Source organism: Oryzias latipes, chromosome 6, assembly GCF_053564925.1.
Source record: "Oryzias latipes strain Hd-rR chromosome 6, Olatipes_Hd-rR_3.1".
NCBI classification, from domain to species: domain Eukaryota; kingdom Metazoa; phylum Chordata; class Actinopteri; order Beloniformes; family Adrianichthyidae; genus Oryzias; species Oryzias latipes.
Window position 1 is genome coordinate 17,442,357 of NC_136242.1, and position 26,335 is coordinate 17,468,691.

At 42.1% G+C, this 26,335-nt stretch overlaps 1 protein-coding gene across 2 annotated transcripts in view; it reads right to left on the reverse strand.

Annotated features, from left to right (window-relative positions):
* reln (reelin) overlaps nucleotides 1–26,335 on the reverse strand; it is a 94,218-nt gene that overhangs the window by 7,525 nt on the left and 60,358 nt on the right. For both annotated transcript variants that reach the window (XM_078949337.1, XM_078949336.1), the window contains exons 8-58: nucleotides 25,687–25,738; nucleotides 23,571–23,679; nucleotides 23,052–23,292; nucleotides 22,492–22,637; nucleotides 20,458–20,609; nucleotides 20,263–20,378; nucleotides 19,843–20,051; nucleotides 19,532–19,660; nucleotides 19,333–19,442; nucleotides 19,175–19,241; nucleotides 18,762–18,995; nucleotides 17,650–17,811; nucleotides 16,435–16,671; nucleotides 16,130–16,322; nucleotides 15,393–15,505; nucleotides 13,662–13,799; nucleotides 13,367–13,553; nucleotides 11,742–11,947; nucleotides 11,448–11,619; nucleotides 11,073–11,279; nucleotides 10,751–10,986; nucleotides 10,452–10,609; nucleotides 10,160–10,367; nucleotides 9,987–10,063; nucleotides 9,749–9,907; nucleotides 9,458–9,652; nucleotides 8,399–8,672; nucleotides 8,173–8,313; nucleotides 7,895–8,072; nucleotides 7,725–7,809; nucleotides 7,455–7,637; nucleotides 7,184–7,352; nucleotides 6,954–7,059; nucleotides 6,624–6,850; nucleotides 6,298–6,521; nucleotides 6,041–6,191; nucleotides 5,632–5,890; nucleotides 5,211–5,460; nucleotides 4,923–5,091; nucleotides 4,692–4,832; nucleotides 4,300–4,477; nucleotides 3,562–3,755; nucleotides 3,230–3,480; nucleotides 2,993–3,147; nucleotides 1,520–1,734; nucleotides 1,246–1,423; nucleotides 1,001–1,176; nucleotides 816–922; nucleotides 499–741; nucleotides 245–420; nucleotides 92–165 (exon numbers count right to left, since the gene is read on the reverse strand). In XM_078949337.1, the coding sequence (XP_078805463.1) occupies nucleotides 92–165; nucleotides 245–420; nucleotides 499–741; nucleotides 816–922; nucleotides 1,001–1,176; nucleotides 1,246–1,423; nucleotides 1,520–1,734; nucleotides 2,993–3,147; nucleotides 3,230–3,480; nucleotides 3,562–3,755; nucleotides 4,300–4,477; nucleotides 4,692–4,832; nucleotides 4,923–5,091; nucleotides 5,211–5,460; nucleotides 5,632–5,890; nucleotides 6,041–6,191; nucleotides 6,298–6,521; nucleotides 6,624–6,850; nucleotides 6,954–7,059; nucleotides 7,184–7,352; nucleotides 7,455–7,637; nucleotides 7,725–7,809; nucleotides 7,895–8,072; nucleotides 8,173–8,313; nucleotides 8,399–8,672; nucleotides 9,458–9,652; nucleotides 9,749–9,907; nucleotides 9,987–10,063; nucleotides 10,160–10,367; nucleotides 10,452–10,609; nucleotides 10,751–10,986; nucleotides 11,073–11,279; nucleotides 11,448–11,619; nucleotides 11,742–11,947; nucleotides 13,367–13,553; nucleotides 13,662–13,799; nucleotides 15,393–15,505; nucleotides 16,130–16,322; nucleotides 16,435–16,671; nucleotides 17,650–17,811; nucleotides 18,762–18,995; nucleotides 19,175–19,241; nucleotides 19,333–19,442; nucleotides 19,532–19,660; nucleotides 19,843–20,051; nucleotides 20,263–20,378; nucleotides 20,458–20,609; nucleotides 22,492–22,637; nucleotides 23,052–23,292; nucleotides 23,571–23,679; nucleotides 25,687–25,738 (8,717 nt within the window). The remainder of the gene's footprint in view (nucleotides 1–91; nucleotides 166–244; nucleotides 421–498; nucleotides 742–815; nucleotides 923–1,000; nucleotides 1,177–1,245; nucleotides 1,424–1,519; nucleotides 1,735–2,992; nucleotides 3,148–3,229; nucleotides 3,481–3,561; nucleotides 3,756–4,299; nucleotides 4,478–4,691; nucleotides 4,833–4,922; nucleotides 5,092–5,210; nucleotides 5,461–5,631; nucleotides 5,891–6,040; nucleotides 6,192–6,297; nucleotides 6,522–6,623; nucleotides 6,851–6,953; nucleotides 7,060–7,183; nucleotides 7,353–7,454; nucleotides 7,638–7,724; nucleotides 7,810–7,894; nucleotides 8,073–8,172; nucleotides 8,314–8,398; nucleotides 8,673–9,457; nucleotides 9,653–9,748; nucleotides 9,908–9,986; nucleotides 10,064–10,159; nucleotides 10,368–10,451; nucleotides 10,610–10,750; nucleotides 10,987–11,072; nucleotides 11,280–11,447; nucleotides 11,620–11,741; nucleotides 11,948–13,366; nucleotides 13,554–13,661; nucleotides 13,800–15,392; nucleotides 15,506–16,129; nucleotides 16,323–16,434; nucleotides 16,672–17,649; nucleotides 17,812–18,761; nucleotides 18,996–19,174; nucleotides 19,242–19,332; nucleotides 19,443–19,531; nucleotides 19,661–19,842; nucleotides 20,052–20,262; nucleotides 20,379–20,457; nucleotides 20,610–22,491; nucleotides 22,638–23,051; nucleotides 23,293–23,570; nucleotides 23,680–25,686; nucleotides 25,739–26,335) is intronic.

Consider the following 26,335-nt stretch of genomic DNA (forward strand, 5'->3'; position numbering starts at 1 on the left):
AAATGTGTGTTATGTGTGAAGAATATCATACCAACAATAGTTCAATTGGGTTAAAACATTGCAGCTTTGGGTAGTTCCTTGTTTTCCTCACCTAGCATCCTTCCTGTACTGCAGCAGGACAGAATGATGGTCTTCGCACGTGTCTGCTTCACAGCCAACGACGATCTACAGCAGAAAAAGATGCAAGGCTCTGAATTTGCCTGTAAAAGACAGAATCTGCTGCAGCAGCAAACCATTTCTCCACCTTGAACTGTAAAATATATCCAGGTTGCACTATAAGCTCTCGGGTGGCAAGGATGTTATGTGTCCTGTCTTTGTTTTTGTTTGGCCAGTACAGGTGGAATGAGGGGTTCCCGCAGAAGCCGGCCGTTCGTACTGCATTTGGGTAGAAACTCCAGCTCTCTTCATGTGAAACCCCCTCTGGTGAGAACAAATTTCACAGTTAGCAACCAGAATTTCTATTAACTTGAGTAAAAAAAAAAACATATACCAGCCTACCATCGTCAAATGTGTCGAACAGTGCAGATGGGTTGATGTCTGACCCCCCCACCAAGATGTTGTCTATGGCCCACTGGGCTCTTTCAAGGCTTGGGGTGGCCAGCCCAGAGGAAATGGTAAAGGGCTGCCACCAGCGCAGGCGAGTGGCGTTAGTCAGAGCTCCCTCTGGCAGAACTATGTAGTCTCTCCTCACTGACACATACTTCAGATAGTCCATCTCATGCAGGAGAGTCCAGGACACGCCTGAGCAGTGACATGAAGCGCATGAAGGGAAAATTTAGATACTCGAAAATGTATGAGCATGCTTTTTGCTTCACCTCCGTCAACAGAGTAGTCTAGAAGCACCCCCTCCCTGCGGCAGGTTGGACGATGGCACATGGTCATGTTGTCTTCACTTCCAATCCTTGCCCAGTATTCCACAAATCTATCAATGAAACCCCCCCCAAAAATGATTATAAACAGAAATCCTCCCTGTAGCTGGTAAAAGCAGATCAGTACTGACTTGGCGCCTCGCAGGTCCAGGTCAGCAGTGACGGCTTGTCTTGCACCGGCTCCTCCAAAATACAAGGCTGTACCTTCCACAAGCACACCGCAGTCTGTGCAGGGCTTACCGCCCTCAAGCACCTCCCACTGAGCGCCGGCCGGCCCCTCCCAGTCAAAACGCTCCTTCAGAGAAGCCTGAAAAAACAACTTTTAATGTTCTGTCTGCTAATATTTAGCAGAAAGGATATATTTATAGAAAGCCACCTTAAGAGCAGTGCTGGCATAGCAGTTAGGTCCAGTGAAGCCAGGGTCACAGAGGCAGTGCTGATCCAAACAGTCTCCATGCCCCCCACAATGGCTGGCACAGGCTGGCCCAATGTAAAAGTTCTCCACTCCCCACTGGATATCAGATTGCTGCTGGTAAAAGCGGAAGCGCACAGCCCTAAGCGACAAACAACAATCAAATTGGATTAGGAAAAAGCAGTTTCTTTTTTACACGAGTCAAGACCCTGTTTCAAACGTTTCTAGGATGACTCACTTGTCAGCCAGGCTGTCGGGTAGAGGATAGATAGCCCTCTTCCAGCCCTCAGCAGGGAAGAAGACAGACGGCTGGGACACCTGACCACCACAGCGGGGGTCAGCAGGGAGGCACTGGGGAACAAGGTACTTCCAGGTAACTCCAAAATCCACTGAATACTGAGCGTGAACCTGCCGATCTGCATGACGCTCCGGAACACTGCAACCCACAGCAATCTAGACAAAGCAGGTGTGAAGGGATCAGCCAAAAGCAGCAAATGTATTCCAATAAAAGTTATCCATTTCAATAAGTGCATTTTGATATATTGATTATAGATACAGACATGCTAGATTTTGAATAGATTTACTGGAAATTATTCAAGTTTTGTGTCTCAGACTCCACAGATTTCAGAAGGCATGTTAAAGAGTTAAAGCTAAAGACTGGACATTCAATAATAGAAAAGAGCAAGTGGCTTGTTTGGGAGATAAACTTTAATTTAAGCTCAAATCAACAAAACAAAATACTCTAAGGTTCTGTTTTCCATGGAGAAATCCTTACAAAGTGGAGATATTTTGTCTTTAAGTACAGCATCAGGCCTGTTGAAAATCCTACTGCATGTCAGCAGTCTCACCACAGTTGTCAAACATGTCAGTGGAGGTGTTATGGTTTTGGATTTATTAGTACTCACACATCAGACTAAGATTTAGTCATTAAAGTCACTCTCCGGTCATCTTTTGATCTATTTTAAAGCTGTTCCTAGAGATCCTTTCTTTATGATTATGCCCCTTTTAGCCAAATCAAAAACTTGTGTCATTTTCCATGAAAGTTTCTGCAGGAGTTCATTTGTTATTCACTTCTGAGTTGTGAGTGGAACTTTTGGCATGGAGTACCCCCACCCCCCTTCCTGTCACCCATAACTGAGCTATCTGTTAAAGCTCTCACAGCCCCTCACACCCTCAACCCAACATTACCGGTGCAACAAAATGGCAAACAATGTTGGAGCTAGGAAAACAAATACATACATGGATCTTTTTGTCAACAAACGGACGCATCAGAATGGAGCAAAGCAGGGACTTTCAACGTCACAAATGTGCTCTTTTTCAAACTGCATTTTTTTCACTGCTCCTGACTCCTAACGATTTGAATAAAGAAATACTCAGGAACGCAGTTTTAAGCTTAAATTTCTTGTCCTCCATCGTTAGAAAAATGCCACAAGAACATGTTAAAAACACCAAAAACACAAATTTAATTTTATTTGTATTGGGCGGCAACTGTATTGAATTAATATTAATGATTAACCAGAGGCTTTTGAAGGTCACGTTTCTAAAATTTCATTTCTGAAATTTCTTCCTGAGTAATTCAGAATTTTTGTCAGTAGTTGCAGGTCATCTGAGGTTCTTGAACTGGTGCTCAATGTGTTTTTTTCCACATGACTTTACATACTTTTTTTTTCTTCCTGATAATACAGCTGATTATATCATATCCACATTTTACCTTGAACTGCATGGCCCAGCCCTTGCCCGGAATAATATCATGAGTGACAGCGTACACCTCTCTCCCGTCATCATTTCCACAAACCATCACCCCATCAGGAGAGTTGCAGAACCGCTGCACTGAGCAGTCCTCCGAGAACAACCAGTTATCACTCACTGGAAACAAGAGAAACAAAACTATAACACCCCATCAGATGAAACTACTCGACTTGGAAAACTAACTCTCATAACACAACACCTAAAGGGGTTTCCTCCAGCTCACTGGGTTGACCTATCTTTCCTGAAGTCTCATCTGCGGGGGCTCTTTCATGATTTGGCAAAGCCACTCCTCCGAATGTGTCAGAGATCTGAGCTCGAGGCTCTGAGCCTGCGATGAGGACATTATCTATGGCCCAGTCACTGTGGTCTGCACCGTCGTGCTGCGGCTGCCACCAGCGGACACGCACTCCTTCCTGTCGGGCAGCAGGGGGCAGCAACACATTCACAAACCTGAGGAGACAAAAAGCAAAGGTTCTTAAATGTCCTACTTCACCTGGTAAAACCTGCTGCACACAGGACAAAGAAACTCACCCAGGTTTGGTGTACAAATCATAGAAGATCTCTGTCAGTAGATGCCAGTTGATTCCACCATTTAAACTGTACTCCAGGAGGACGCCCTGGTTGCGGTTGCTGGGTGGGATCATGCAGCCGTACATGAAGTAGAACTGGATGAACTCTGCGCTGGTCAGGTTTAAATCCACTGTCACCAGCTGACGGCTGCAGCCCTGCACAAAAAAGGTTGACGTAAAAGCTTAAAAAGAAATGTAAACATATCATGATACCATCTTTCTGAGGCAAAGCACTTCAATGAAATCTGCATAAAACATTGTTCCAAAGCCTAAAAGTCCCACTCCAATCATCTTTTGATCTCCTTCAAAAGTGGAGCAAGGAGCTTGAGACTCGTCGTAGTAACTTGTATGTCACACTTGCAACCTTTATCAAACTGCATTTATCGTCTGCTCCTGATTTGATGATTTGAATAAAGAAACACTCAGAAATCCAATTTTAAGTTTAATTTTATTTATTCATGTCCTCCATCCTGAGAAAAAGGCCAAAACAACACTTACAAAAACACCAAAAGTTTTCGTCTGAGTCTTAAATTAAATCTAAACTTACAGTAAATTTAAGGACCCTTTTATTCTGTAAATATTCTGTAAAAAATAAGTTACATTATTGGGAATGGTGCAAATAAAACCACCTGAAAATTATGTCAGTGTTGAAAAAGAAAAAAATTATAAAAGCAATAAAATATAAAGCAAAAATACATACACCACTGAAATGCAGGGCAGCTCCAGAGGCCACAGCTCCACACACAGTGCTGAGTTTACCACCAGTGAGCGTCTGCCAGTGACTGAGGGAGGGAGCTCGACTGAAGCTGTCCTTTAACTGTGAGGGCAGAGGACCCACTGGCTCATCACAGTACTCTCCACTCCACTCAGGGTCACACCTGTGGAAGAACAGCAGATTCGGACACAATAAACAGGTTCAAATCAAAAATAAAGCTGGCTCAAAGAAAACTCAATTAAAAAGTTTCCAACACTAAAAACAGTGTTTGTAACAAGACACCAGACATTGGTTTTTCTAATTTATTGTTACTTTAAATTGACAACCAAGACTTCTTCCATAAAATCGTTAGCAGGTGTGTCGAGGTTGTTCCTTACAAGCAGGAACTCTGCTGGCACCGTCCGTGTCCCGAGCACATATCCGGGCAGCCGTCCCCGATGTAGAGATTATCCAGAGCCCAGGTCTGCTGCTTGTCAAAGGGAGCCTGCTGGAACCATCTGAACCTTGTGGCAGGAGATCTGAAAACATGACACCAGTTTGAAAGTAAAGTTTCAGAAATGACTGACATCCTGACATGATTGATAAGTCTTTTGATTGATCCTAGTGACCTTGCATGTGGGAAAATGGGCAGCGTAACACGGCCCCATTTGTTGTAGGTGTCAGAAAGCAGCAGCCGCTGCAGAGTGTAAGAGGAGCAGTCAGGACTAGTAGGCAAACATTCTCTGACCAGAGGCTGCCAGCTCAGGCCAAGATCCAGGGAGTACTCCAACTCAACCGCTGCAGAAACACAGCAAGAAACTTCTTCAAAAATCTCACACCACCTTTGTTCTGCATGTTTTTTGGCAGATTTTCTGATGTGAGAAAAAAAAAACCATAAAAGATGGCAGAATGCTTACAGTAGCAGGAGTTTGTGACAGAACAAGATGCAGAGAAGTCAAACTGGATAAAAGAGTCTGGACTCAAGCTGATGTCAGTGGTAACAGCATAGCGTGTGTTGGACTTCTCAATGAACGCGAAAGCAGGTCCATCAGAACCACAAACTGGCATTCGGGTGCCACCAGGGTGGAGGAGCCAAGAACGTCCATCAATTGAGGAGAAATCATCCTCTAGTGGCCCCCAGCCACTGGCACTGCCACCCACCACCACCTGTGGAGAAAAGGGGGACTGTTTGAATCCACTAATAGCAGAACCAGAATCCCATGGGATTTGTCAGTGGGAATAAAAAAGAAAATAATTTACACACACAAAAATACATTAAGTGCAGCTTTTATTCAGTCATGGTTGACTGGTTCATGGAGTTTCTGTCCTTTAAAGTACCTGATCTATGACCCAAGGGCTGAAAAAGTGTCCGTTCTCTGAAGGCTGCCACCAGCGAAGTCGAGTTGATGAGGTACGGGCGCGAAGCGGGATCTCCAGGGCAACCAGACGAGCCTGATTACTGCTGTTACTGAAAAGAAACTCTTGCAAGAGTCCCCAAGTCAGGCCTCCGTCCACGGAGAACTGCAGCAGAACAGGCTGAGAACGAGGGTCCGGAGGTGCTTTGCCGCAGCCCAAACGCAGGAAAAACTGGACAAACCTGCAGTGTACAACCATGATATTTGAACGATGGGCCCAAAGGTGTTTGATGCACAAAATATTTATTTGTGTTTAGAGTACATAAAAATCAACAAATACATGAAAAAGAACATCAAAAATAGATGTCTTGTGTTGCTTGATGCAGGCTTACCTGGCATTGGACAGGTCCAAGTCATTGGTGACTAACATGCGTAAGCCGTCTTCACTGAAGAACAGGTGGTTCCCACTTGACATGATGCCACATTTCCTGGATGGCTTGCCTCCACTGAGGAGTCTGAAATGCTCCGTGTCCACTGCCCCGCCTTAAAAAGCAAGATTTGGATTGTAATTGGATCAAATAAAAGGTTGTCTAAGATCATTTATATACTCCGTCTGAATAGTTCAACAACCAAAACCTGTTAATTTTACCTTCAAAGTCGTCTTTAAGGAAATCAGGGTTAGGGGTTTCAGGAGCAGAGCAGTCAGGCCCCGAGTAGCCAGGGTCACACACACAGTGAGAGCCCCCCACACAAGCCCCGTGACCATTGCACATGTCATGACACTGAGGCCCGATGTACACGTTGTCTATTGCCCAGGTTGGGGGATTAGAACCAGCTGAGAAAAAACCTTGATACCAGCGGAACCTAATTGAACTGAGAGCCAAAGATAAAGTCATTAGAAACAGTTATGGCATTGTGATTTCAAAAACTGTTTTATTTTGTCCAGTTCTTGTGTAGGACACATGTGGTGCTTACCCACAGAGGCGAAGCTTGCCAAAGTGAATGACCTCCCTCCTCCAGCCCTGAGTAGTACCAGGGAAATAAATGCTAGCAGGGTGAAGTTCTGTGGAGCAAAGCGAGGAAGGCTGAGGTCCACCGGCACACATAGGTACCAAAAGGTGCCACGTGGCCCCGAAGTCCCGAGAAAATTCAAGGCGCACTGGGTGAGCAGAGGAGCTTTCAGTTGTGCAGCCCACATTAATCTATGTAGACGAAACAGGAAAAAAAAGAACTTGTGCTGAAACACTTTTATTTTTTGATTTATTTATGTTTTATTTTTTTACATTTGGTTTGGAATCGCTGTACCTCAAACTGGATAATGGTGTTCTCGTTTACATCAACGTCCCTGGTGGTAATGGAGTGCTCTCCAAGCTCGCTGGAAACGAACACCATGGCTGACTCATCCTCCTCCCTGCATTATTCACACACATGAAAAATGAAAAGTCTAAGATAAGACAGGTTTTTTAGGTTTCTTCACTCAGCATTCCCACATGACACAAACTCAGCACTGGTGACAATGGAGAAGATGTTCTTACAAGCCAGATTTCTGGTATGGACAGTAAAGCCCAGTATTTCCACCAGGATAGAACAGCCAGTTGGACTCATTGGGACCTTCTTCAAAGCTGTCGATCAGCACAGGCGGATTGTGTGTGGAGCTGCCATCAATGATGAGATCATCTATCACCCACACCTCTTCCTTTTTACCTACAGAATATATCATGTGGGACAACAGTATGTAAAAAAATAAATAAAAGTATAAACAAAGTTTGGGGGAAATTAAGAATAAAAAATAATGTGTGAAATCACCGCTGTTATAGGGCTGCCAGAGTCTGAAGCGGGTTGCGTTGGTCTGAGCGCTGGTTGGCAGTGGCAGGTGTAGAAACAGGGAGTCTGTAGAGGATGGGAAGTAAAACTCATCCAGAAGCAGCCAGCTGATTCCTCCGTTCACCGAGTACTGCAGCAGCACTGAGTGGGAGCGCTCCGGAACACCTGGAAAAGCCCACAAGATGATCTTCTACACTTGAAGATAAACGCGCACAAAGTTTTTGCCACAATCATCAACTGACATTCAAGTACCTTTGGTGATGAATTTAAAGGAGAACTGAATGTAGAGTGTGTTTGTGCAGTCCAGATCACAGGACACTATCATTCTTAGACCATCCTTCATAAAGACAGAAAAGAGACAAATGTCAGCTAACCAATAATTCGTCTTTCAAATGGTTCCTGCATTTGTATAAGACTCTTACCCCTTTGAAGATGAGGGCAGTTCCAGACTTGAGAGGCTCTCCACTCAGAGTTCCTCTTTCCGCCCCGTACACTTCCGGCCAGGTCTCTTGCTGCAAGTTCTCGTTGAAGTCCTCTCTTAGCAGAGAGGGAAGTGGAGCCAGAGGCACACAATGCGCACCTCCATAACCCTTATCACAGCTGAGGTTGAAACATCAAAAGGTTAAGACTTATTAGCACAAAACACAAAAATGATCTAAGCTGGATTTATTGTTTATGCAGAAAAAATTGTTACACGTACACACAGCGTCCATTGTCACACAAACCATGACCAGAACACATCCAGGGGCAACCAGGGGCAAGCAACACGTTATCTAGAGCCCAACCTTCTGCTCCGGGGGTGAAGTGGGTCTGAATCCACCGGAACCGTGTTCTAGGGGAACTGTAAGGTTGAAAAGAAAGCTGTTAAAAGAATTGGAATCAGAATAATACTATTTTTATTTTTCTATATGTTTATGATAACATACTTGGCTGCACTGGGGAGGTAGACGGTGATCCTCTTCCAGCGTTTGTATTGGGTGGATGTGTAGATGGAGCTCTGAGTATAACCGGCGCAGCCGATGGCTGGCGGCACGCACTCCGGGGTGATGAGAGACCAGTGCCGTCCGCAGTCAGTGGAGTATTCCAGTCGCACGCCATGGGAGAATGAAGTGGACTTGCTGCAGCCCATGCTCAACTCAAACTGCAGAAACGATGAGCCAGTCACCTCAAAGTCCCAGCTCTCTGCATATCTGGGCTTCTCTGTAAAAATAGAAGATAACATCAGGATCTTTGTTTTTTTTGCATGTATACAAAAACTTTGAACCACATACATCTACCATACCCACTTAACATCCTCTCCACATACTATAAAGCAAACTAAAACCTTTCTGTACTGCTGAAATGCCCAGAAACAACTACATACGTGCAAGCTCTGACTTTACACATGTGCTGCCAAACTGCTGTTGCTGTTTAATGAATGGCCCCTGTGTGATCCACTATTTGCACAAAGTTAATCTGCTCTCAGCTTGATGCACACATAAACATCAGACAAGATGTTCAATCAGAATGGCTCTCATTAATAATGCATGATCCATGGAACCACATTCAATGGCTGATTCGATTTCAATCTGTTGTTTGTACTCTAGTGGTGGGATGCACCTATGCAGCCACTCATGAGGATTTTGCATTTGTGAGTGGCTTTTTTCAGTCGGCATACATCTTAAAAAAGTGCTTTTAGACAGTTTCCTCTGCACAGGACAAGACAAACGTATGGCTTGCATTTGAACTGGGAATTATACAACCAAATGCTGCTGCCTTTTAATTCTATGCTTTGTCTTTGTTAGCGTGTGAAGTGCAAATATCATAGTCTGTGTGGGAGGGCTAGAATCTGGATGTTTTTTAGTGAAGTCTTGCCCCTTCGCTGTGTTAAAACTCCAAGCAGAGCAGGATTACCCCCACTTCCATCCTTTTTATTTATGCAGTATTTGACACGAACCTTGTGTTCCTCCATTCAATGTGTCTTTGAGTAGGTTAGTGTAACTCACTGTCAATGGCTTCTGAGTTGAAGGTCAGAGCTGTGTCAAGAGACAAACAGTCCACGGTAACCTCCCCACCCTGAATCCGGTACCAGTTGTGCCTCAGAGGGGTTGTGCCATCGAACTTGTCATGAAAACCTGTTCTGGAGCTGTCGTTCATACCAACCAGAACATCGTCCAGAGCCCACTGGGCTGAATGTTTCCCTGCAAGGAAGAAAAAAGAAGAAAACACCCTGGTGGTGAGTTTTACAGCCTTTAAAAACATTGTTTGCATAATTTTTTGAGGAGTAGCTGACAAACCTTGCTGTGGTTGCCACCACCTAAAGACTGTATATGGGGTTTTTGCCGGAGGGGGCAGCTCAATGGTCACTACCTGAGGTTCCAACAAAGAACTGAAGTCCAGTTCTCTAAGGACCTGCCACTGGACTCCATTGTTGGTAGAAAACTGGACAACGACACCTAAAGAAAACAGATGATGAATTTGGATCATCCAACAATGGAATGATATACTGAAAAAGGTGTTCCCTTTGAAAACTACCTTCATTACGGGAGCGTGGCCTGGTGCAAGTGGGTCCCAAACTCTTGCTGCCAATCCGAATGTAGAATTGAACCAACCTGTGTGCAGAGAGCAGCAAAAACTGAATTCCAAAATTCCTCAACTTTAACACAGCTCTGAAAATACACAGGAATAAACTTAGATTATCTCCTCACCGTGTGTTTGTAGTGTCCAGAGGCACGGTGCGCGCTTCCCTCCGCCCAGAACTGCTGAAGTACAGAGCCTTGCCTTCACCGATGATACCGCAGCCGCCTCCAACCTGTCCGCCACTTATGCTCTGCCAGAGAGGACTCAACTTTCCTTCAAAGCCCTCAGTCAGTTCAGTTGGGCTTGCAACGGTTGGGACACAACTATCCTGCTCCACTATGAAATAAGTAATAAGATCTTATTAATATGCAGTGGCACATTGGTTATTTTGTCGGTTTTCCTTGCTTCACTGTACAGTACCTGTGTATCCCATATCACAGAAGCAGACTCCAGAGATGCAGTCACCGTGTCCTCCACAGTGGTTTGGACAAGGCTCAGAGATGTAGACCCCATCCAGGGCAAAAGGTGGGGCATCTCGGTAGACACTGCTTTCTTGGAACCAGCGGAACCTTGTTTTACTAGAAAAATGAGAGCAAAAATAAATTAAAAAGGTTACGATTTTACCAGTGCAATAAAGTAGTCACCTAAAAAATGTCAGATTCAATTGTAAAATAAGGAAATCCTTCCAGATTTGGTTGCATGCATGTTACCATAGATACCTGGCTGCAACATTACGTGGGATGACAACGGTTACTCTGGTCCACTGCTCATAGTCGCCTGTGTAATACACAGTGGATTCTCTGAGTTCACGGCTGCTGCCTTCACACACCCCTGACCCAGGGGTTCCTGGGTAACAGCCCTCTCTGACCAGAGCCCAGGTACGACCGGCATCATGCGAGTACTGCAACAAGACCGGTGCAGAGCTTCTAAACTCTGACTCACAGCCAATGTTCAGCTAAGGGAAAGGAAAAAAAAAAGATTTTTGTTTGAGTAGAATTATACACGTCAACAAATGTTTACTGGTGCTCTGTATTCGTCCACCTTAAACTGAAGCGTGTAGCCAGGGCGGAGGGCTAGGTCTCTGGTCACAGCCACCCGGTCTCCATCAGAGCGGCCGAACACCATCGCAGAGGGAGTCGGTGAACAGAAGCTGTCGTTGCTTTCCCTCTCCATACCTTCATTTCCCAGCATCAGCCAGACGCTCATCTGGTTCAGGGGATAGTCGAATGCTGGCTTCTCGTAAAAATTCTATTCAGAGAAAAGCAACAGAATTTGGGTTTTTGACTTCATTTTTTATTTGTATGTTTATAGTTTGTTTTAATTGGAGATTCTCCTATAGTAGTGACAACAAAATCCTAAAGCTGCAGTTAGTATAATATAATAGAAAGATTTATGAAAAATGTTGGGATTCTTAACCTGTGGCAAAGTTGGGTTGGCCATAGGGATGATGTGTTTCTCCCTCTCTGATAAAATAATGACATCATCAATCGCCCACTGGTCATAGCCCTCCCCAGAGTGAAGAGGCTGCCACCAACGAAACCTTGTGGAAGGGGTTTTGGAGGCCAACGGAAGCTCATAATGGACAAAACTGCAAAAAGTAATAATGATTTTAATGCAACAATAAACAGTGCAAAAAAATGTGGGATTTTCTGTATATAAAAGACATTAAGCATTCATGTTTTCTGCCCTGTGGCTTAGCAGCCTTCTTACCGAGGCTTGGTAAAGTCTGTGAAGTACATCTCAGCAATGAGGCCCCAGCTAATGCCTCCATCGTTACTGTATTGCAGCAAAACTCCCTCCTCCCTGCTGTCCGCCTGATTGCACTCTGCCCAGTCTCCACCCACTCGCAGGTAAAACTGCACAAACTCCGCCCATTCAGTGTCCAGATCCCAGCTTACGAGCTGCCGCAGCCCAGCCTGTTATTTACACACAAAAAAGGAACAATCAAGACAAAGCTGTGCATTACATCGGAAGGTATGGGAGAGCTCCTGAAAGAACAATAAATTCTGTGATACCAAAAAACACTGATTGCTTTTATTTTTAAATATTTTTTCAGGAGGAAATGTTTCCAAATGTATGTGAGAAAAGCTGGAAAGATGAGAAAATAATTGGGACAAATGTTTTTGCAGCTGTGACTGCTAATTTCAGAGATGCAGCAAAATGTGACAACAGATGTGCAGCTGCTCACAAGCCAAACATTTTCTCAATCCAATACAAATGATAAACTCTGAAGAGCCGTGGCACTTTCAGTGGAGTGGCAATGAAACCACATATTGTATGAAAATAGGGGAACTAGGGGTGTCAAATGATTGTGTTAATCATGATTGATTAATTACAGACAAATGTACATTTTTTTTTTTAAATCACGTTCACCTAATTTTTTATCTATAACTATTATCTATCATGTAAGGGATCATTAGTGATGAGGTGTCCGTTACCATAAATTAAAGGACGAAGAGGAGGTCTGATCAGGTTGGAAGGTTACTTCTGTAAAGTCCACTTTAATCTTGTTATTTTTGTTTTTAAATTTTTTTCCCCAAATAGTGGACTATTTGGTACTTTTGCTGTGCTAACGGCTACAGAGCCCACGCCAACCTCACTCTGCAACAGCGGAGGAATGTGGTATATTCTAAACATCATGATATGTTGAACAAAGCCTCGTTTCAGGGGGTAAGTTCACCTCTTCCCGCTTGGTTTTGTCCAGTCACAACAAAGAAAAAGTCTAAAGTCTAAGTAGTTCAATTTATCCGTTTTCCCCGCCTCATGTCTCATCTCATCCTCCCTTCTCCTCAGCTGCATCCCATGATCAAATTCACCAAACAGGCTAAAGGAAACAATAAAATCACTCATGTATTTTCTAGATTTTGTAACAAACTGTGGAATAATGTATGTCAACATGGTATTAATAACTTGTTATTAATAACAAGTTTGTGGTCAATATATTTTGGATTGCTCAGAAAAGTGTTATGTGTTTTGATGTGTTACATTAAAGCACATGTTTTGCTTTAATTTTTCTTAAAGATTGAAAAAAAATCCCCTTTGTGGTGTAAAAGTGAAGGAAGTTTGGTATAATGAAAAACTTCATTAAGGCACCTTTTTAGTAATATTTTGATCTTTTTTTGTCCCACAATGTTACTCATTTAAATAAAATACATCAAAATGAGGCTTTTTACAGCAATTATTAGGTTAGATTAAACAAAGATTAATTAGATTATTAATTATTTGTCATAATAACTGCTAAAAATAAATAATCACATGATGGACTTAATTAAAAAAAACACATTTAAAACATCTGTGAATGTTTTTAAAGAAAAACAACTTTTCTCATTTCTTACCTTGCTGAAGTACAGTGATGACCCAGATGAGATCACCCCACAGCCCATGTCAGGAGAAACCACCTCTCCACCAATCACCTCCTGCCATGTCGCCAACAAAGCATCCTGGGACTCAAAGTCAGAGAGAATGCTAGAAGAGAGCGGGGAGGAAGGCTGGCAGTCTGTTCCAGAGAAACCATCATCACACCTGAAAAAGAGAGCTCAGTTTGTTTTGTTTTTTTATTTCCCCTCCTGTTTTGTAACAGATCATACATGTATTTTTCAATGGAAAAACCTCAGTTCTGTCAGTGCTGACCTGCAGTGTCCATGGTCACACCAGCCATGTCCATGGCACATGTTAGGACACTGCTGTCCAATGTAGATGTCATCCAAAGCCCATTCGTCTTGTTCCCCATAGTAGTTCTGGATCCAGCGAAACCGGGTTGCACTAGACCTAAGCAAAAAAAAAAAAAAAAAGAAGAAGGAAGAAGGCGACAGATATTAAAGAAATATCTCCAAATTATACAATCTAGAATTTAATAACATCCCTCAGTGAAAATTTAAAGGATAAAGTTTGACAATGTGACTAATTTCTAAGCCACACTCCCATGGTTTAGCTCTCTGTTGCTTTGCTTACAGCAACAGATTATTGAGGATTTAATTTTCTAGAAGATAAAGATTATCTTCATTGCATGTAAGTGCAGTTGTGGAAAATGATAACAGTGAAAGGTCAATGTCATCACACTGTATTTTAAAGGTTTAATGTGCTTGTGTGTGTGTGTGTGTGTGTGTGTGTGTGTATATGCCTGCTGTGCACTGTGGAAACAATGATGATCCTCACTGGGATAGTGAGGATCATCAGGGATTATATACCACAGAGGTCTGCTGATCTGCTCCCCTGGAGCCACATCAGCCCAAACCACCACACAGACGACAGTTTTATTACCATTAACTATGTCTGCCCTCTGACCTTACAACTGTGCAGGAGATTAGACCATTTTTAAAACTCCCCCTCCCCTTTTTATTCTATATCATTTTTACATCATAAAAAACTGATGAATCAATCAGAACAGCATGGAAAAAAAGTTTTTGGCAAATGCAATTCCATAATATTAAGCTGAAACATCTGCACAAAACATATGTTTAATTTTTTACAGATTGCAATCCCCTTGCCACTTTTGCAGCTTTAAGTTAGAGGTTGGTTGCTCCATCCAGTGCTTGTTGTTGATTGGAGCTGTCAACAGACTAACAGTGGAAGGAACTCTGCAAAGCCATCACTTGGTTAAGGTTTCTTTGTTTGCTGCCACTATTATTTTTCAAAAAGGTTTTATAATCTGCTAAATAGACAAATAGACATATAGACATTATTAAATATAATAGCCTAAATAATTTCAGATAATACTTTGAACACTGTCCTAAAAGGTTGGTAAAATGACCATATAAATGGTCCCTGAGCACATTTTTGCCAGCTTTCAGGTGGTCATCCTGTTTGTTGAGAAGTCTGTTTTAGATTAATGAAACACTTAGTTCCAAGAAAAGTTTTATCCCCTTGTGATATTATTGCTGGAATGCAACAAGTGCTTTACTTCTAGAAAACCAAAAATATCTTATGCAGTTTCTGGTAATATTACTATCACTGAATAAACAACCACCCAAACCTGAACCTACTTGGCTCATGAGGGCCATATTGGAAAGAGGTGAGGCTGTCCCAGGAGTGTTTTTGATATCAGGGTGGGTTGAAAATCAGACCATTTTGAAGCTGGTGGAGTAGAATGGATTGGGAGGTGCTCAGTGGGGAAAACTAGATACTGTAACTTTTTTACACTGCTTTGAGCAAAGCGTGTCCTGATGTTCATGTTTAATGGAGGAGAGTGCACGTCTGTTTTCAGGATGGTGAGTGGGTCTGGTAGATGCTTTTTAAGTCAGAGGTTTGGCTGCTGTTCAAGCATTTTTGTTTTGCTTGTTAACTGAAAAAGCAGCTGAGGCCAGGAAACAGTCCATCCCAAATTGCATTTGTGTGCTGTTATTGTTTGCATGTGCTCCTTACCATGTCTTCTGAGGCAAAGAGAGAGTGATGCGTCTCCAGTCTTTGAACTCTGATGGGTGGTAGACGCTGGGAGCTGTAAACTCAAAGCAGCTAGGCATGCCAGGAAGACAGGCCTGGGTACAAAATAAATAAATAATAAAAACATAAAAAAAAAACACATACAGTCAGTGAAAAAAGATACTCTCTTTATATGTAAAATGTATTTGTTTTTCAGAGTTTAGTTCTGAATGTCTTTTTTTCTTTTTGCAAAAACATAGTTTGAGAGGATCTTTAACATTTTAAAAGATAAACTAGGATTAACAATACAGAGTATTCAGTGAGTTACAATCAGCACTTGCTGAATTTGTATGCAAATGGCAGGTTCAGGGAACACTCACTGATGGAGGATTCATAACTATTTATCTAGGTTCAAATCTAAAAAAAAAATTTGACTGATACTTTGGCTCAATTTGAGTATGCATGAGACAATTACATTTTAAAAAGTCGTTCTTAAATCACGGGTAGCTTATCTGCTGATACAAACACAGTCCCATATTTGCTGATGGTGAAGTCAGTGCAGCTAAATGTGAACATTTATCATAAAAAACACCAGATTTATGCATTCAATTTACATAAAATTGATAAAGAAACTTCATGACAAGGATTGTTTATTTGTAAGTTCAGGATGAAAATCAATCCCAGTCTTGACTGAAGGTGTAAACCAGCTGCTGAATGCACAACGTGAGGTAATGTCTCACCTCTTTGACCAGGTGCCAGGTGAGGCCGTGATTCGTGGAAAACTCCAGACGGACTTGGGTGTCAATGTGAGGGGAGGGCTCACGTCCGCAGCCCATGACCAGTGAGAACTGCAGGCTGTAGGATGCTCCAATTTGCATTGACTGAGTCTCCACATAGCGGATACTAAAGCCAGGGCTGGGCTCGCCAGAGAAACTGGTGAAAACCATGGAAGGAGGAAGTGACATCACATTTAAAATCAACCACCTTCAAAATACCTCTGTGGAGGAGGATTTTTTGAAGATAAACTGGTTGGCTTTTGTTGTACCTGAGAGTCCAGTCATGTTGGCAGTAGGGCTGAACGTGGCCAAGATAGAAGCCAAGACTCTGGGTGACGTCCAGGACATTGCTAAAGTCAAGACTAATGGTGTTGAAGAGCACAGAGGTCATGCTGATTTCATCTAAGGCCCACACGTCATGGCCACGTCCGGAGTGGTAAGGCTGCCACCAGCGGAACTGCACACCAAACTTACGGGCTCCTGCTGGGAGTTCAACCGACACGATCCTGTCCAATAGAAAAACAATAAACTTGAGCCTTTAGAATGTATAAGTGAAAACCCAGAAAATTACATTTTCTAAACCAGCTAGGTTATCAAATAAAGGATAAAAACAGCTCCTGAGAACTGGCAAACATCTTTTCAAAAATAAAACTTGCAATGTGATAAAAAAACAAAATAGCTTGGATTAGGGGTGGGGGATAAATCGATTTTATCGATGAATTCAATTTTGTTGTTTTAGAAGGAGCCGGTTTAGCTCGTGCTGGTTTGCGGCGCCTTCCGTCCGTGAAACCAGGGTTCGACTCCGGGCTGCTCCCTGTTCCCTTCTCTACCTCAGCCGGTTCCAAGCCCGGTTTGAGAAGGTTGCGTCAGGAAGGGCATCCGGCGTAAAACATTGCCAAGTTTACCATGCGACTTGTTCGCTGTGGCGACCCCTGATGGGAGAAGCCGAAAGAGGACGAGAAGATTTATTTTTGGGAAAATCAAGATTTTATTTTCCCAGCTCTGCTCTCTTGTGCTTCCGTTGTTCAAAGTAAAGTCAGGCCGCCGGTCTCTTGTATAGCGCAGATGTAAAAACAGCTAAACAAGCTAACTAAATTTGTCATAACCTGTGCTTCCAGAAGTTGCTTGTAAATGCTTTTTAACAGCATCACATAATGCTGTTTGTGGAGTAAAACATGCACACCCAAGCAACACTGGAAAAGTGATTAGTATACAGTAAAAAACAGTATAACAATGGATTCTATATCAAATAATCATGCCTTTAAATAAAACTTTTAATACATTCTGTAAGACAAAGTTTGCAGAATGTGGCTAAATTTGCTCCTGTTTCTTGGCTGCATTTACAACATGTATTAATAAAATTAAACTTATTCATTTAATAAGAAGTCCTTACAAGTGGAGCCAGGGCCACTCTGTCTCCAACTATACAATCATCGGTGGGATCAAAAGTTTGGCACAAACAGACTCAATGCTCATGACCGTACCTCGGCTCATGGAAACCTTGGTATGCGTAGTGCTGCAGCAGGGTCCAGGTGATGCCATTGTCTGAGGAGTAATGCAGCAGAACACCCTCTCCTGGCTTGTCAGGAGCAGGACATGAGCTCAGGATGCTACGACTGCCCAGACGGAGGGTGAACTGCAGGTACCTGCGGAGCAATAAAGTAGGAAAAACAGTTAGTTCAATTGAGAGATTAGAACTGGTGGATAAAGGGTGAAAAAAATGAAGAGACAGATGGAGTGCCAGTGACACAGTCAAACGGAAAGGGCATGTTGATAAATGAGAAGACGGAAATGTAAGTTGATCAGAAGCATGTTCAAAATATGGAGCAGAAAGGGGATACGAGTCCAAAAAAATGGCTTTGGTGAAAATCAAAGAGGTGGGAAGAAGACAAAAGATGAATTGAAATGATGATTAAAGGAACAAAGACACAATTAGGAGTTTAAAAAAGACATAAATACTCTGGACCAAGCAAGAATCTTCATCTTCTCATGTTTACCAACACCCTGCAGTCAAATCACATTTGTGTATTACAGAATATGCTTTCAATCATCTAGGGGTTGGCCTGCCACAGCTCTCTGTCCATGTTTGAGCTTTTATCGGCAGTAGCCGTATCAGGAAGGCTGGAGATCAGCAACAAGTTTAGCAACCTGGTGAGATTACACACACAGCCAGATGCCACAAATTGCACTGTTGCTGAAATCCCATTGACTATCACACAACTAGGTGTGAGAAATGTGTTCTCCGCATTTGACCCATCCGCTGGGGGATGCAGAGCGGCTAGCTGCAGGCGCAGCCGCGTTTGGGAGCCATTTAGTGTCAAGCAGGGAGGGACTGGGCCCATTTTTAGTCTTTTGTACGACTGGGCCTGGATTTGAACTCCCGACCAATCTCCCGGCGGACACTCTACCACGGTTTAGGTGAAGTTTTTGTTATGACCCCAGTCCAAATCAAAATAAAGTCACATTCAGGTCACCAAATGGACATTAAATCTGAAAATACACTTGAGTGCATTCTAACTTTTGCATGCAGTCTTTGTTAGCGTATACATAAACAAAACTTACGTCTGAGAGGTTTGCTTTTGGAATCCGCACTAACCTGGCTTGGGAACTGTCTAGCGGGGCAGTGATCAGATGCCTCCTGCTGTCCCGGTTGAACACCAAGGCTTTGCCACTTGCAAGCACCCCACAGCCAAAACTGACCTCAGCCCCTCGAAGTGAGGAGAAGCTGTGGTAGGAGGAGAGGCGTGGGCTGGAGAAACCCTCTGACAGGAACGCTGGAAATGTTTGGGACGCAAGCTCGCAAGCAGGGCCACTAAAACCTGGATCACATCTGTTTGATAGAGAGGAGGAAAAAGGACGAGTTAAAGACAAAGATAATGAAAATCCATTAATACATAATAAAGATATTTCAATTTGATATATTTTGACTAATGATCAGTGCTTTAGGACACTGCCTTGCACGGAAATGTCATTTTGGATTTATTTGATTTAATAATAATAAATTCTCACTTGCAGCCTGTGCGGGAACAATGTCCTCTCCCAGAACAGAAACGAAGACAAGCTGGCCCAACATACACTAGCGACAGAAAAAAAAAACTCAGGACAAATTCTAAAGAGTGTTTTTTTTATTTCACTTAATTCCTCTATTTCAACCTCAAAGTGAATACCATTGTCTATGGACCAAATGTTTCCAGTTCTAGTGCCAGACTGCTTCCAGCGAAAGCGGGTGGTCTCTGTCAGGGCAGCGTTCGGTAAAGGAATGGAGATTCTGGTCCAACTAAAGTGACATATTAGAGAATGATATGCAAGAGTAAAGCGGGTTTGTAAAGAGAAACAAAAAGGCAGAATTGTGCTCACTGGTCGTACCCGCTGTAGTTGTCAGAGGAGTAGATGGTGCTGTGGGGCAGATGTGGCCCGGTGCAGAGCTCTGGCAGGCACTCAGTGTGGAGCAGGGACCAAGAGCGGCCAAGGTTGGTGGAGAACTCCAGGCTTACGCTGGTGGAAGAAAAGACGCCATGAATTCCATCGCATTTCATCAGGTTAAACTTTGAAAAATGTGAACACAGGTTCCTTTCTATTGTTTTAGTTTCAAACAATGAATTCACTTCAACAAAATAATTGCAGCTCCAAGATGAAAAGAGCCAGAAATAAAAGCTAAAAATAGGTATGGCTTATACCTGTTGGCTGGCTGGTAGGAGCCACAGCCAAGATTGATGGAGAACTGGGCCACATGTGTGAGGGTGCCAGGCAGCAGAGGGAGCAGCTGCATGAAGTCTACAGCCCACACATGACGGTTAGCACCACCATGCGAGCGCTGCTCCAGACAGAACTGAGTGGCAGGTGTTTGGAGTTCTGATGGCAGGGCCACTGATACCACTGCGGGGACCTGAGAGACAGACCAAACAAAGATCTAACTGTCATACTTTTATAAATTCAGTACAACTAATCTGCCTAATTTGTTAATTAGAACAAAAAAACTAATGAAACTATAACTGACATGTTTGCTTTGTGTCTTGATTTAGCACATTTCCACGCAAGGAATTAATAATTGAGTGGTTTCCTCTTACTGGTCTAAAGTGGGCTGTACATCATCTCACCCTGTAAGAGGAGTATGGAAGAGTGTCGAGCACCACACGCTCCCTCCTGCCCTCCGACCTCCCAAACAGTATCACATCATTCTCATGTGACTCTCCTGGATCGCAGTCACCTCCGCCTGCACAAACGTACAAGATATGCAGACATTCTGGCAGAAATGTTTTAAGTCAATAAGTAGAAAAATATACGGCATATACCCATGGTGAAGTGGAAGCGCAGGTTTCCGTAGGTTGTGGTGTCGATGTAGGGAGTGCACACTTTCCTCCGTCCCTCCTTTTCAAACACTAATGATGCACCTGATTCAATCTCTCCACACTTGATGCCATAGACGGCTCCTTCTACGTCCCAACTGTGAAAGGAAAAACAAAACAAGAAAATAAAAGTGACCAGAAATTACACATTTTTCTGAATAAAAAAAAATCAACCAAACCCTTCCCTCATCTTTATTTTTAGGTCTTACGGAAAATACATTAGATATTGCTTGTTACTAGTTTCTCATTTGCGCTTCAATGATTTAAAATGGGGACTGATCAACTATCAGACAAAATCTAACAATTGCTTGTCGATGACAGAAGGGATCAATGTAAAATTTTAAAATGTGTTGAAAATGACTTCTAATTCCAACTCACAGAAATATTCCACACTTACACATGACTGTTAAAAAAACAAAAACATTAAATTTGATTTAAAAAAAAGACATGTCTCCATTTGGGTTTCATCCATAAAACTCCCCCTTTCAAAAGGAACCAGCCTATAAGGAATAGCGTAAGGAAGAAAAAAAGTAATTTAAACCCAACAACAGAAAATCAATCAAAAAATCAAAATTGAAGTAAAGCGGGTCCAACAGAAAAATGCTGCATTTTTAAATAAAAATAGGCTTATTTTAGGTTGTTTCTAAGGGCAAATTTTTAAAAATCTTTTTTTTTCTTCAATGTTTTATCTTAATGTAAGAAATGTTATCATCCAAGATGTAAGATAATAATTTTCTTTCGCAGGATTTCTGATCATCCCTTGCTGATGAGCAAACAATATGCCAGGATTGTGGCATGAATCACCTGGACAGAAAACACAAGACGCACACACGTGCAGACATATATTTCTGCACAGCAGACACAGGATTCTCATTAGTCGTGACAGAAGTTAGCCCAGGGTGTCAGCCCTCTCCTGAGAACCAACTTTCGGTATGTCTTTCTTTCCCCTTCCCCCTGTTGCTTCCTGTTTTCTGTGTCACAGCCAGTGTTGAGTTAAATGACACTTACTGAAGTGCACCATTGCCACTGAAATTCATCCAAGTGTCGGTCCGTGAAGCCTGATGGGTGCGAGCTAGCCTGCAGAGCAACATGTTGGCGTGCAACAGGGAGGTGTGACGGCTTGTGGTTTTGCTGAAATCCATGCTGTTCAGAGTATTTTAATCTAATCCAAAAGCACATTGACAAACCTGAAACCTGTTTCGTTTTAACACCTTTCTTTCATCATCTTTCCTTATCATGAAGTACATACAACGTCTTTGCTTTTTACTGGCCTGTGTGTAATTGTGTGTGTTTGTGTGTTGTCTAAACAGATGGACCTCCATCTCTGAAGCAGTCAGAGGTATGGCAATCACCTCCATCACAACTAATACCTGACTTATGCATCAGCCAATGTTTTTTTTTTTTGCTACATGATGTTAGGGGCACTAGTGTGTTTGAATTTTTGTGTATGACCACTAATAAAACCTAAAGGAAAATGTGCTCTGAAAAAAACACCTTTTTAGAATGTGTTTCACAAAAAACGTTTCCTTCTAACCATTCATCCACCTATTGTCTATCCTGTGCCATCATGGGGTTGCTGGAGCCTATCCCAGCTACTCTAGGATAAAGGTGGGGTACACTGGGCGTGTCGCCAGTCCACACAAGGCCACACATTGACTTCTGAGAGACCATCTTGAAGCGTTTTTTTTGTGTGGATTATATGAGGAAGCCAGAGTGCCTGGAGAACACCCACCTAATCACAAGGAGAGCATGCAAGTGCCAGGATTTAAAATTTAGATAAAGGTGCTCTCACTATACTGCAAACCTTTTAAATTATGTCAGAAATTTATGTTTTTTTCCTGCATTTTAATATCCCGAAAGTACTGCCAGGTTTTTGACAGTTTTCCCTTTCAAATATTTTCTATAATTTCACAAATGTTAAAAGTCGTAGTTCTCAAATTTATGTGAAATTCTGTAGGAAAAGAATTACCCATCACTTACTTTGAAGGGGGGCTCTCGAAATCCTCCTCCCAGTAGCTTCTTCCCTCTTCTCGGTGAAGATCGATGTCTCTGGTAGAGGCAAAGCTGTGACCGGCACCTTCACCACCATGGAAGTACAGAGCATTGCCTTCTGACTGGCAGGCGTGCTGGTGGAGAAAATTCGAATGTTCCTTTTCCGTTTTTCGATTGGTCACAACATATTTGACACTATTATTTAAACCCCACATCCTTCTCCTCTTGAAAGGAAAACAACACATGCTGATTTTTGTTTTGGTATGTGAGGATAAGCATTAAGGTTGAAGTATATTTCCCTCATCAATGACCTCTTCTTAATCAAAACAAAACATATTTTTTACTAACATGCCATATTTTCATACCGTTTTTATTTTTAGGCAGGTCAAGTATTTTGTCTAATCTAATAAATGTTTTGGAGCATTTTTACTTCTTTTTCATATACGTTTTAAATTAATTATTATGAATGACAAAAGCTAGGAAGTCCAATATTTGTAGCTTTGAAAACCACACACGATAAGCACATGCTAAATAAATACAGGATGTACCTTCACAGTAGCTCCTGGGAAAAAGAGCCAGTTCCCAGTGTCTAGAGGATCAAGGTTGTCCTCCAACAAGGGGACTCTGTGAGCAGCATTGACCAGCAGCACGTTGTCCAGCCCCCAGCATGACTCGTAGCCTTCAGGTCCATGGGGGGCTTCCTGGGACCATCGGAGGCGCACGGCATCCGCTTTAGAGGACTCGGGGAGGGCAAGCAGGTGAACAACAGTGCTGCTGTTGGTAGGAGCTCTGGAAGAAAGGAGACATGGATTTTGTTAAATGTGAAAACTACAAAGAATCCAAAGATATAAATGTTTAGAACCAAACTAGAAAAATATTGTCTTTTCTGCAGGTAAAAATAGGATTTATAGTAAAAGTTAAAAAAAAAATGTTGATCACAAAGACCTTAACAGAAGATGGATGATCTTAAGAAGGGCAGGTGAGACTAAGGCAAAATGCAGGGTGGATGTTCCAGATGGATAGAAGAATGAAGCAAAGAGAAGGAAAGGAGAGGAAAAAAGAAAGACCTGATCTGCCCCAGTGTGATCCAGTCATCTGAGGTGTTGGTGGTACTGATCAGACTGTATGACACTGTGATGCTGGGGTCTGAGTAACTAAACCGGCAGGAGCCCGAGCCTGAAGAATGAAGACACAAAAAGAATTAGATAAAGTAATCATTAACTGCAGAACGATCTTTAAAAAATAGTTCAAACTTCTATCAGAATGGAGAAATATTTTTGAACACATTCAGAGAAGAAGCCAGACACAACATGGTATCTTCTTCCAACATGACTCCCACTCTGCCACCTGCATCCAAGTGGAAAATTTATTGCCATCGGTGTCATAATGATATCGTGAATATCACTCAGATGATCATATACAGCTGAATTTTTTTTTAATATTATGTCACATTACCATGACAAAGGTGGATAAAGGTGGAAAGATTTCATGTAATCCATGGACACCAGTGAGGTTCACAAATCATTGAAGAAAAAAGGTTCATCTAGGCGGTCTAGATGACCCAACGTCCAAGTGCCTAGTATGGCACAAGGGTTTACGTCAGGTCCAGCAGGTTGCTCAGTAAGAGTTGCTTTTTGAAAATAAATGAAGAAAAGTCACATTCCCAGTGGAGAGCAGTTCAGGTCAGAGCAACACAGTTAAACTAAGTGTAAAAAAGAAAGTAAGTAACTACATCAAGTAAGTTAGTAGCTACATCAGTACCTCATTCACCAAGTACGAATGAGGAGTGAATGAATAATGGACACAAGAGCGCTTTTTGCGGCCTGGAAAGTGTAGATAAAACCAATCAATAATTGTCATTAGTATTATCACTATTATTATTATTATTACTATTTCTGAGTATTTCTTTATTCAAATCGTTGAGAATCAGGGGCAGAAGAAAAGTGCTGTTTAAAGTAGATTGTATTTGTATTGTAGAAAATATGCTGAACATGCCACAAGTTTACTGCTTGATGCAGACTAATAGATCCATGTAAGTTTTTTTTTACAGTAGATCAAAAGATGATTAGAGTGGGACGTTAAGGTAATGTTGGAAATAACTGCTGTGTTACAGCAGGTACAGTTCCATTCACTAAATAGATATAGACCAAACAATACAGAAACAAAGCTGGTCCAAATGAACCTAAGAGCAAAAACAACATACAGACACTGATCTCACCAAATAGTGATGTTTATTCTAATAAGAGAGGTAACGTGTAGCCATTGGAGTTTTAAAATAATGTATTTTTGTCAAGCAATCATCACATCAGGACAGGTTGAGGTTTTCCTGTGGATGCTGGGAGATCTGGAATAAAGCAATAGTTGGCGCTGAAGAAAAGCACTTCACATTCGAGGAACTTCTAGGCCCACTGAGTCAGAGACATCCTTATTTCCTTTATCTGTTAAAGTGTAAAGCAACATGACAGGGAGACAGCAGGAACATGGCAGCTGTCAGTATCATGCTGCAGAGGCGACAGGCCTCAACATCCAGACTTTTTGCAGAATTTGTTGGACGGATGGCTGACGATGAGGGACAGCAGCAGAAGTCGCTGTCGCTGGCCGTGGCTGGATTCTGCAGCTGCATTCTTTAGTTTGTGTGCAATCACCTGTGTTACGATGTGCTGTTCTTTCAGTGCTGTGGGACCAGGTGGGGTCAAAGGCTGCTAATGGTGGAGGAGGGTCCACCCCCACCGAATATAGTGTGCATTAACCTGATGACATTACGGTGCATTACTAAACTTAACGGCTCTACATAAAGCCCCTGCAATACTCGTGGTAAGGATCTTCAAACAGGAAGACGAAAAGACAATAGAGTGGGGGGTGGGCTACCTTTTGCATTATATAAACTCTTACTTTTTCCCTGCTGTCCCATAAGAACTTAAAACATGCATATAAATAACTCTACTGTGGCCATTTGTTGTTTTTTTTCTTTTGGAAAAATGCTTTTATTATTACAGTAGTACAGGGTAAAAATATCATATGAAAAAAGTTGAAAATATAGTGTCGGATGACATTAAATAGGGAGATGTGTGTACTAATTATAGTCAGTGTGATGGTCATTGTATTCAAAAGGTGTAGTAAGGTGTTAGTCAGCTGCTTGTTATGTCTTTTCTTTTGAAATGCCTGTAGAGATTTCAAACTTACCCAGAGCGAACTGCAGGACTGAGGCTGTGCTGGTATTGAGTGCTACAGTGGTCTGAGGAAGAATCACAAGACACAGGACGTTTTCTGCAATTCTCACAGTCTGAAACAAGACTTCCAAGGAACAGTACATTTTTAAACATATTAAAAAACCAAAACGTTTTTATTTCATTGAAAAGATAAGTCAGGTGAAGGTCTCGGCATGATCCTCCTTCATAAAACACAAATTTAAAAATTTCGTTTTGTATATGAAACATCCAGTCTTGTTAGACTAACAGTAAATTTAGTAAACTGAAGAAAGTCAGTCTTTTAATTTGAAAGTATCAAGGGTGTAATGATTCTTTTTAACAACAATTTGATTCAAATCATCATTTGTGGTTGACAATACGATTCATACAGGATATCGGTTCATTTTGAACAATCCACTAATCTGACCTAAAAATTTTCACTGACGTGCGGTCAGGTGAGGCAAGTGAGGCAGAGCCTCACCTGTCTGAATCGTAATCAAATAGAAAAAGGTAAATTAAGTAAATATTATTTTCCACTGATCTTAGTTAAATATAAATTTTCAGTCAACTCAACATGTTTTCCACAGTTTCTGAGGTCAAAATCGCAGAATTTGAGTGTTGCACGATCACAGACGGAGATGAAT